Raw genomic sequence first — 12,054 nt, forward strand, 5'->3', positions numbered from 1 at the left:
CGCATGAAGCTCGAGTGAGAGCCCATCAGTTATAATATCCACACTCCTTTTAATTATAACTCTGAATCTTAATAACATTTAAAAGACTGAATTTGTGTACACCCCCACCCCACAGACGTCATACAGACCGAACAGTTTTCTGTATCAGGCTGTAAACTTTTTTATTTCTGCTGGAAAGAAGACTGACTCACCGTCTGCACCCCTAGTGGACATTAGAGGAAGTGCAGGTGTTGGTAGCTCGGTGTTGGCGTCATTTTGCAGCTTGTTTGGAAAAATACTGATGAGATTCAGCTGCGGTAGTCTTTTCTGTAGTAATTCTTTGTAGTCCACTTGAATCAGAGCACAATGATGTCATGTCTTTATAGATGAGTCAGCACAGTCACAGAAAATTGGCAGGACATAAACACAAAGCCTCACAGTCACCGGCAAACTGGAGCGAATAACAAAAAAATAAGCAAAGTATCAATGTGCTTTTTTTTAGCTCAATTTTTGCGACGTTGTAACAATATCTGCTGTCACATGATTAATAATAAAAGGACGACGTCTCCTTCACATCTTTCATCACATCATGACACTCGATGTGGAGGACAGGTGATCAGGACAGCAGCTCAGTTTTTGAAGGAACGACTTGATTTTGATTTGATTTTCTTTTTATAAACTTATTGGTTTATTGTGAGTTGACTGATGGTTGAATGTCAAGAAGAAACATTGTTGCTCTGTTAACACCTAATGGGAATAAAGAAGCTGATGCTAACAACCCAAGTTTGACAGCATGGCAGGATCCAGAGTTATTAGCTGCTGCAGCTGCTTTACTGGGATTTACTGCGACCGGATCAGCATTTTTCTATAGGAAAGGGCAACATGAGCTCTCTCTGTCGGGCTAGCCGGGTCACTAGCGTAAACTGATGAGCATTGTTATGTTTCGTTTTCCAGATAAAGCAATCTGAACAAAGATGCTGACATGATGAAAACATGCCTAGTTTTAAAGAGAAATGAAACAAGCTAAAAATTAAAGTGAAGAACCACTCAGGATGTGTGAGGAGCTGCCTTAAAACGGTACTTTGGTACTTCACTCAAACCACTTTTAACGACATACTTGATTCACTGACTCACATGTACATTTCTTTTATGAATCATATATGCGTCTTTGCTAACATTAAGCATGCAAACACACTGAGATGGCATGATCAGGATGAGATGATTCAAAGTTGAGTATCTTGTACGAGGGTACTTTGACTTGAGTTGGGGATCGAACCACAAACCGTCTCATTCGTAGCTTCTGCCAAACAAATATGTGATGATGATAAAACTCCCTGATTAAATCCACCTTCATTCCCAAAGCTTATTTCACTTGTAAGGTTGTTTTCATTTAGAATTTACTGTGAAAAATGTTGAAAAAGAGAAGAGAGTGAGGCTGAAAGCAGCGGGAAAAGGAAAAGTTGCTGACCTGCTGCTGAACCTCGGAGCAATAATGAGTAACGACCCTGCAGAACGAGTGTGTGTGAGAGTGTTGAACGGCTTATCAGTGCAGTCATGCTTGTTTTAGATCTTATCGCTGTTTTCAGGGTTCGTGTGTTTAGCAGTTAATCGTTTTTATGGGTCGTGGTGCAACTGAGCTCTAAAAACAATTGTGACTGCTGATATTTTTAGCTCATTTGGCAGTTTCGATTTCCATCTTCAAGCTAAAAAATTGATTCTAGTTGTTCATTTTATAATTGACACACATTAGCGAGCGCAGTCATCTCATAGATTAAGTAGCCTTTGGCTCAGTAGCACGCCCACAGGAGAAGCCAGAAGCTCAAGGCACACCTGCACACTCCTTCTTTGGACTGAACCGTTGAACTAAGGCACTTTTGACGGGCCATTTGCCACATCTGGACCTAACATGATATCTGCAAGTGTGCCACTGCTCCACTGCCATTTACCTTGCCTCAGTCACCTTATCAAGCACTTTGGGACAGTCTAGCACATGGTTTTACCGCCTCTGGTTCAAATCCAGCACTCGTTAGAGGAAAGCCACGTCCTCAGACGGCATGTTTGGTTCCCATGTGCCTCTTTACCTCACTTGGCACGGAGCTGAGAGCATGTCTACTCTTCAAACAGACTCAGGGGGAACGGTGCGCTCCACGAGCGAGTGCATGGATGTTTGTCCACAAGTCTGCTTGTGTTTCGTGGACCTGGAGGTGGTATTCGACTCCTCTGAGAGGTGAGAGGGTTCCTGTCCCTACCAATGGCTACAAGCTGTAGGTAGTGATCAAAACAATAAAATATCAGATACAGGCAGCAGAAACGAGGGTGTTTATATGTTGTGTGGTTTGCTCCACAGTGATGAGTATTTCTCCTTATTAAACTTCTGTCTATAAATCAGGTCCTTTTCTGTCATCCCTCACTCAAACCTCACCATCATACTAAATCTCCCTCTGACGGGTGTTTTAAAGAATATTGGGGGAGTTAACCCTTTAAAGCCGGTCAGAGCAGCACGCTCTGTTTTGCGTAACTATTTTTAAATCCCGGTAGCTCTGCAACCACGTGAGCTAGCGCAATAATTTTTTTTGCATATGAAACCGGAGGAGTTGTACTTACATCTTATGCCATCAGCTTGTCCTCGGTCACAGTTTCCTTCCACATATAGCTTTGCAAAAACTGCATAAAAAGCACTTGCAGCAACAAAAACATAATATTCAGAAACACGCTTTGCCGATCCGATCAGCTGTTCATAACACTTCCTATGTTGGAATAGACGTCAGAGCGAACTATCGCATGTCCGCCATTACCTGCCCGAAACTGGAAGTGATGTCATTTTTGCGGAAATGTAGTTTTTTACCATCAAGGCCTCATGAGCTTATACTGGTGTTTTTAAAAGTTATCTTTGACTTTATGACTTTCTGTGTGGTTTCTGGGATGCTTAGGACTCATATTGCACTGCTGGAAATAGTTTATTTTGATGCATATGCTGCTTTTTTGCAAATTTGCACTATAATATTTGTTTTCGTTTTTCCTGCAGTATATAAAAATTGGTGTATTTCAAAAATAAAACTATAAAGACACTCAAAATAAATTTCCTGTGGTGGGAAACTATTTTGTGCAACTTTTTTGTATTTACAGTTTTGAGGGATAAGCCTCTTAAATTTCTCTAACTAGAAATATATGTTAAAAAACAAAAACGATTTTCAATTTTTTTGTAGTTTATTTCACTTTTTTGCAACTTATGTAATTACTATGCACTTAATGCAGACATATTATTAAAATTTGGGATATAATGGTTGTATTGATGTATAGCAACTTGAAATGCTCCCAAAAATGGCTCCACAGCATGTAAACATATAATATAAGCTCTGGCAGACTTGGTTCTATGGTAGGTCTTAAAGGGTTAATGAGTGCATTTTTGTTGCATATTTTTGCAGAATATTGTAATAATAATGTTTGTTTTTTATAACATCTGATGACACACTTACACACAGTTTGGAAAACACTGCTTTAGATATGTGTGTGTGTGTGTGTGTGTGTGTGTGTGTGTGTGTGAGTGAGTGTGTGAGTGAGAGAGAGAGTCATAAATCCTGCTGTTTGACAGCAAACACACTGCAGGGTCACCAGGAAAACACACAAACACACAGGTGGTCTGTAGCTGCTGAGAAGCTTGTGGAGGACACGCGTGTACTTGTATTCCTAACATTGTGGGGACACACGTCTCGCTAAACACTCACATTGCGGGGACGCGGTTTATGGATGCAGTCTGCTAACCTCATATATATTTTATACTCCAAAGCAGGTTTAACATAACCAGGCTATGCTTGTGTCTGGCTCACCTAACCCTGCAACCCCACTTAGAGATAAGGAACAGTGGTTATCAACTGTTATCGAAAGCTTTGTGCTGCAGGCTCTGTGCACGCTCATATTAAAATGGGTTTATGACACTAAAATGGGTTTTTGACACATTATTCCACAATTTAGCACCACGATTTCAATCAAAGGAATTAAAAAACAGGTGATACAGACCATTAAGAATATAAAAACATGAAACATTGGTGCAGTGAATAAGACAAAAAAGTAATTCTTAATACTTGTGAATTTTGATCATCGCATTCGCTCTCTGCGCTGCTGTTTATTGCAAACCAGGCAGCTGATCTATAAAAAGATTCTCAGTGAGGTCGCACAGACTTTCAGCTTGATTAAGACATGCAAATCATTAGCTTGTAGGGGCTATCCCATCTTTAAGGGAGGACGTATGAACCCTGCTTCCGTGTCCAAAATGCTCTGTGTTTATTAGGCTGTTGTGTTTTAAACATGTTTTTAACCTGCTAACTCCGTTAAACTTCAGAAATCCTGTTTTCATGGATGCCTGGATGTTAAACTTAATTGTTACACCTGGTAGAGCAGCAACACTGATCATTTTATTACAGATGAAAGAAGTTTGTAAGTCTCAGTGATGCTGCAGCGTTCGTTTGACTTTGGGACCTGAAACGGCGAATGACGTCAGACTTAAAGACTGGATTGTTGCTTTAAATACTCTTTCCTAACTTTAATTTAGCTCGGAGAAGTTGCCAAAATAGCTAGAGTGGTGGATTAGTGTCCACAGCAACACATGTCAGCAGCTGTTTTTGTCTTTTTTCAAAGAGAGGAAGTCAATCTGGGTGAAAGGTCAAATCATCAGAAGCACCGGGGAGGCTAAATAAATGAAAACAGTATTGAAGGTGCTAAACAGATGATTATTTTCACAGGAGGCTGTGTGTAGTTTACACAGACTTTGAATCCAGTTTCTCTTCTGCTTCTTTTTAATTAGCCATACGCGCTCACATGCGAGCCGCGCCCTGCTAGCTGCAGCGCTTTGTTTATGTTAGCGAGGAGCTCATCTTCAGACGAGTTCGCCGCACGGTCTGCGGGTTCAAGCAAGTTCAACTACAATCCAGCATCTACGCTTCAGACATGCACTCACACATACAGGCCTGTGATTAAAGAGCACGAAACAGAGCCTTTAACGTCGACCCAACCAGCAGAAAACTGCTTTTCATGCATCGATATCTCACAGATTATAACTCCACACGCACAGGCAACATGCCTCTCCGCCCCTCAACAGTGGAACCAAAACGAAGCGATTAGAGTTTCAACTCTTCACCTCACCGTCGAACCGCCGCTAGATCCGCCACCGGGCGTAATTACAGGTGGGGAGGAGACGGGCGGCGGGCCAGCCCGATCAGCCTGCTTGCGTCAGAGATGACTCTGCCTTCACCTCACGGCAATGTGCGCGCCAACACACACACATGTGCACGTTCAACAAGAAGTGGTGTATAGTAGCAACCACAAAGAATTAAATATGTACAAACAACACAGGAGGAGGAGGAGCAGAAAGTTCAGGTATGTGCAGGTACACGGGCTGACACACTTAAACACGACCTCAGAAAAAGGCTCTTTGAAGCTCACTCAAAAATGCGAGCAGCGTTTTGAGGAACTGGTGAACGGGACAAAACGTCTTCGCCCGCAGGCGAAAGAAATTCTCACACACGTTCACTGATTTATGTGGATCTGACAGCTCCAGAGAAGCAGGTCAGCAGAAGGTGGGACTGCTTCTCCAACAGATCATCCACCTTTGTTTCATAAATCCCTGTTTTTAAATTCTTCCAAAACAACAAAATCATAGCAGTTCCATAGAGGAGACTGTGGTAGGTTATATATGGGATGAGATGAGCCTCCTAGGTCACTTGTTTCAAAAGGTAGGTTCCACCCAGTGACCTTTGACCTGATTTACTTGCAGTGTGATTTACAGCATTCAGCAGGAACATTAATACAAAAATTATCCTCCCAGAGTGGATTTCACCTGAACAGGTGAAATTTCTGTTCCTATTCAGAATATCAGGTAACGTACTCATGAAGTTGTATCAGAAAATATTTAAAATCTTCAGGTCAGAAAAGTTGTTGGACCTCCATGGGGACAAATCAGCTTCATATCATTCAAATCCTCAGATGAATTATTTCCTTTCCTGGTTTCCAGATTTGGGTTGTTTGTGGTCGAACTGAAGGATTTCTTGTACCTTCAATGAAAGTCACAGTGTTGGGCAGACGTATCTGTACATATGTGAAAAAGAGTTTTCTGCCGTCTGTCTTTGTGGTGCGTTCAGGGTCATGCATTCAGGGTTGTTCCCTGAATGCACCACAGGTATGTGCAGCTACACATACTAACTGTGAACGTCCCGAACATGAACTCTCAAAATAAACTTCTTTGTGTTTTTATTTGAGTCACAAAAGCGGGCAGGTGGTGCCCTCTTGTGGTCACATTTGTGCTTTACACAGTAAAATTGAATTGAATTAAATCGTCTGCAGTGGAAACAGCAGATGGCATTAATTATATCTTTTCTGAGTTAATTTCACTGAGTATAATCAGACCCCAGAATATGACTTTAGCACCACAGTCGTGGAGCCTGAGTTTTGAAGCTATTTGTTTGAAGTTTATTGTGTTTAACCAAAAGTTTCTACGTGCTTTAAAGAAATGAATCCCCAACATCTTATATTAATTTGTCTTTAGGAAGGTGACACACACTGTTGGTGTAAGTCGTCTTTCATTTTCTTGGCTGAAGCAGGAACACCTTCACTGTGGGGAAAAAGAAAGAATATTTTATTGTTATTGTAGGGGAGATGGGGGATAGTTGTAACATTTTTGACATTTCTGTCTGTAGCTTGAAGCTCTTTTAAGGTAGTGGATTCAAAATGTAATGCAAAGTATTTACATGTCTCGGCTATTAAATAGTGCAGCTATTTTCTCTGCAGCACAATTACCCATTGCATGGTATGGTCTCAAACACAAAGAGTGAAATGTTACAATTAACCACATAGTCTGGGTTAGTTGTAACATATCCTGGGGTGAAATGTAACACAATGAAATAATGGTACTAATAAAACATTAACATGTAATCTTTGTTTATTCAACACATGAATGCACTTAGAGCCATTTATGTAACTATGTGTGTGTGTGACAGAATGCAGAAATCTAGCTTTTGAACACATTCCAACCCCCCAAAAAAGACAAATGATGGAATTTTCTGCAACTGAATATTTCATTAATTTTGGTTGGTCTTCCTTGAGTTTGGCCTCATTGGCTCAGTGGGCATTATAACCTACAACTCTTGCACCAATGAACATAACAATGAAGCTGAAAAAATGTAGTTGTTCACCAGCATCACAATTCCATTACTTTTTATCACGGCTTACCTTGGTGTGGTTTGCAAAGTGCTTCAGAAAGATGAGGAAATCTGTTTCTTGCACCCTCCTGATTTATTTCCATTACCAATACTTCCTACTGGTCCATCTCTGACACAGTGGTCTGCATAATGTATGTGTGGGAACACAAACAGTGGAGGAATTGTGTTGCCAATGGCATTAACCGCATATACAAAGGTAACCAGTGAACCTCTCTCTGCTGATGTCGTTGCCCCAACTTGTTTAATATAAGTTAAAGTAATAGTGTGGTAAGTTGTAACATCTGCATTATTGTTACAACTGACCCAGACTCCTATAGCCATGAACTAACTAACATTACAGCCAACGGCTAAAACATTAGCACTAAAGACCTACACAGAATATATCCCCATAGACATACAAATAACATAATTTAAGTTTGATGAGTTTAACTGCAAAGCAGATAATGCTGTTAGAAATTGAAATAAAGTAGAAAAACTTACAAATTACTTTTTTTCATGTTAAATTGTCTGTGTTTGACCAAATGTGCTGATTTTTCACATGTGATAGCAGAACTGAATTGGGCATGCACAGGATGAGTCACATCATTTGAAACTTAGCCCTGATTGGAGAAATTGGAAGTGTTACAACTGACCCACGTTACAACTATCCCCGGTCTCCCCTACTTATAGGTTATTTTATTTGACTTTTGTGTTTTTCATTGACTCCACCCAGCATTTCATTATTTGAGGAACTGTTTGTGTACTTACAGGCTTTTGTTAACATTTGTTTAGTTTTATTATTATTATTTAGTCTTTTCATTCTGAGCAGCTCAGCATGTTTAAATGATTTTCTTGCTTGTTTTACATTTTATTCACAGCTGAAGCATTTTGAGCTGCGCTAGTTAAAGTTGTGCGAAAGTGAGTTTCTGTTGTAGTGACATTAAAAAGTCACAAACAAATTTTATGTGAAATACTTCGGCTGGTATTAAAAAGTGTGACGCAGTAAACTGCAGACTGTCGTTCATCAGCTGCTGCTGGGCGACGTTCATGCCGGTGATCTCAGACTGTTTTGCTGGGTTTGATTAACCTTCCGGTAAAAACGTGTCCTTCGTTATGTGTTGTGTCACTGCGGTGCCAAACCTTCACCCTCAATCATCAAACCTGGAATAATCTGTATGAATATTTCACACCAGGTCTTTATATTAGAAGTTTCTGCATTTTTAGGAGGAGTTCAGAAGTATGTGCAGGTTTGCGGAGCCTTTTCATTTATATAGAAATGATACATTTATGTCTCTTAAAGTTCACGGCTCACTTCACACACAAGTTCAGGGGTAAAGAGGAAGAGGAGGAAGCGAGGAGGAGGAGCCTGAATAAAAACGATTCCCTCTTAATCATTTTTATTGTCTGGACATTTTGAAATGCTGTTTTATTTCATGATGATGCCATTTTTATTAACAGCATTACTGGAATTTTACACATTTTACACCTTTGCTGTATTTTCCATTTTTAGGGAATTGCTGTAATCTCGTTTAAGGTATTTACTGCAGTCTCATTTACTCTAGTTTTACTGCAAATGTCTGTAACCAGAGTGTAAACAACACTTTTAGTGTGTTTTCCTTTATTTTTGCTTAAATTAGTTTTGTTGTTTACAGTACTGTTTATTAATTTAAACCCGCAGAAGCATTTTGATTGCAGTGCAGCACTTTAAGCTAAAACTTAACATAAAAATGAGAAAATTGACTTTTATTTGTAGAAAATTGATTTGAAATGAATGAAAGTACAACATTTGTTTTTAAATGCAGACAGATTTTCTAAAACACTGAATGTTTCTACTTGTGGAGCTCATTAAAAATGCATATTACACCAAACCCGCCATTGCTTTGACAACATATTGCACTCTTGGTCTTATATGAATAACCTGGACTGCTGCAACATAACGAGGCATAGAGCATAAGGAGGATACTTACAAGCTCTAATACGTTTAATTGAATCCATTATATTTAAGTTAAATGTATTTCAGGTGTGTACTGTAATATTGATCTTTGATTTTTAATTAGCTGTTTAATTCTCCCTGATGAGCTCGGGAGTTCTCCGAGCTCCTCTCCGCGATTCGCTCCAGCAGGAATGGAGGAGAGTAATCTATTACACACGCTGAGGAGGTAACGAGCCCCGCATCGCTTCCACCTGACTGAGTGTGAGCGCGTCACACAGAGAGGTGAGTCCACTGTGAGTCACACTGGGGCTGAAGACCGAGGAGGAATCATCCGAGCCACCGCTGCTGCTGATCCCCCATCATTTATCTTTATTATTATTATTATTATTATTATTATTATTATTATTATTATTATTATTATTATCTTTTAATTCTGAGGATTTATTCACGGAACCTTTTTTCTGTTTTCTTCTTATGCAGCCGGGACGCGGATCTTACAAAAAATAAAAGGAAAGTGCTTTATTTATTTATTTATTTATTTTATGTTTTATTTTTTCCTTCGGAGGATGTTCAGTGGATCAGCTGCACGGAGGACAAGCGGCTTTCCTCGCGGATATTAATGCGCTCTGTCGCTTTGCGTGATGGAGAACTTTACCATGTGGAGTAATTTCACTCGAGTTCTGTCGGAGCTGGACGGGACGGAGGAGGACGAGGATGGGGAGGAGGACGGCGGAGGGATCGGCGGACTGCGCGTCCTCGTCGCCTGCGTGCTCTTCCTGCTCATCGTGTCCACGTTGCTCGGGAACACGCTCGTGTGCGCAGCCGTGATAAAGTTCCGCCACCTGCGCTCCAAAGTCACCAACTTCTTCGTCATCTCTCTCGCCGTGTCCGACCTGTTCGTGGCCGTGCTCGTGATGCCGTGGGAGGCCATCACGGAGGTGACCAACACGTGGCTGTTTGGACGCTTTTGTGACGTCTGGATCGCCTTTGACATCATGTGCTCCACAGCGTCCATCCTCAACCTGTGCATCATCAGCGTGGACCGCTACTGGGCCATCTCCAGCCCCTTCAAGTACGAGCGGAAAATGACTCATCGCGTGGCGTTTGTGATGATCGGGGTGGCGTGGACGCTGTCCATTCTGATCTCCTTCATCCCCGTGCAGCTCAACTGGCACCGGGCCGGGGAGGAGGAGCGGGAGGTGGCGATGGAGGAGATGGCGGCGATGATGGCCGCCAACGGAAAGAACTTCACAAACATGAGCAGCTTCAACTCGAGCGACGTCGCCGCCCAGAGCTGCGTGGCCAACCTGAACAAGACCTACGCCATCTCCTCCTCCTTTATCAGCTTTTACATCCCAGTGGTGATCATGATCGCCACCTACACCCGGATCTACCGGATCGCCCAGACCCAGATCCGTCGGATCATGTCTTTGGAGCGGGCGGCAGAGCAGGCGCAGCACCAAGGCCACGGCGTGAACAGGAACCAGCAGCAGGTGCAGCGGCCCGGCGACGAGGCCTCGCTGAAGTCCTCGTTCAAGAAGGAAACCAAAGTCCTGAAGACGCTTTCAATCATCATGGGCGTGTTCGTGTTTTGTTGGCTGCCCTTCTTTGTCCTCAACTGCACCGTCCCCTTCTGCGACCCGCCGTGCGTCAGCGACGCTACCTTCACCGTCTTCGTCTGGTTCGGCTGGGCCAACTCGTCCCTCAACCCGGTCATCTACGCGTTCAACGCAGACTTCCGCCGAGCTTTCGCCAGCATCCTGGGCTGCGGCCGAGTCTGCTCGAACAACGCGGTGGAGGCGGTGAACTTGAGCAACGAACTGGTTTCCTACCACCATGACACCACCCTCCACAAGGAGGCGCTGGTCCCCGCTCAGCCGCAGCAGCATCCCCGCAACATTAACGTCAGCTCGGACCACCTGGAGGACATGAGCGCACATTTTGACGAGGAGTCGATCATCTCCAACGGTTCTCCGAGCCACAACAGACTGCTGCTGCTTCCTGCAACCATCCAGTATGAGGAAGACCCCGAGATCTCCTTGGAGACAATCACACCGTTCACCTCAGCTCCAGGGCTGGAGAGCGATGCTCTGATACCAGGACAAGTCCACCAGGACGGATAGGACAGGCAATGTTTGGACATTCCTCCATGATGTGTTTGCTACTGATTCATTTAAAGTTGAGGACTTTACAACTTTATAATTTGGGTTATTGATCTGAAACTGGCTAAAATCAGCACTGAGCACAAAGAATGTATAATCTCCACCTTCATCCTATTATTTCCTGTCATGAAGGGACGATGATGCTTGAAAAACTTTGTCTTGACAAGTCTGATGGCTGAAATCTGGAGCTCTGAGGTCTCTCCAGAAGATGTTCCCATTAACAACTCAATAGTTGCGCCTGAACAAGTCATTAAAATTGCACAAAAACTTCCTTCTCATTTAAACTCTTTAAATGAGTCCAGTGACGCCACCTGCTGGTTTGTAAAGTCCAGTTCTGAAGCCTCAAACTGAGCGTTCCTGACATGCTAACCCGGTGTGACGAGCTTCTTTCCCACTATAACATTTTCAGCGGGGATCAACTGCTGAGACAAAAATGTCCTGTTTCATGTAGATAAATATAAAAACAGAACTGTTTATGCACTTTTTCTTAGTGCGAGGAACTGAGCACTCTGTGATACCCCTGCTTTACTGTCCATTTAACTTTTTATGGGACCATAATTTAAAAAAATAAACGTTTTATGTCCATAAGATGTAAAACTAGGAATTGAGACCATAAACTCATCAGACAAGTTTTCACTGAAGTTATTTATCGAGTGAGAAGGGGAGCTATTTCCCCATCGTGTTAAATATGACCCAATTTCTTTTTCCTGCTGGCCTTTAGAAAGAACGCAGGTTCGAGGCCCTCCAGCGTCGGCTGGATCTATCGAGCCTGATGTTAAATAACAGGCAG

General features: G+C 42.3%; 1 protein-coding gene across 1 annotated transcript; it reads left to right on the top strand.

The window, feature by feature from the left end:
- Positions 1-9,743: 9,743 nt before the first annotated feature.
- Positions 9,744-11,225, top strand: LOC102789842 (D(1)-like dopamine receptor). Its single transcript, XM_006783936.2, has one exon. The coding sequence runs from the start codon at positions 9,744-9,746 to the stop codon at positions 11,223-11,225; it is 1,482 nt and encodes a 493-aa protein (XP_006783999.2).
- Positions 11,226-12,054: the final 829 nt, after the last annotated feature.

This window comes from Neolamprologus brichardi, chromosome 13 (assembly GCF_056152115.1).
Source record: "Neolamprologus brichardi isolate AB-2024 chromosome 13, ASM5615211v1, whole genome shotgun sequence".
NCBI lineage: Eukaryota > Metazoa > Chordata > Actinopteri > Cichliformes > Cichlidae > Neolamprologus > Neolamprologus brichardi.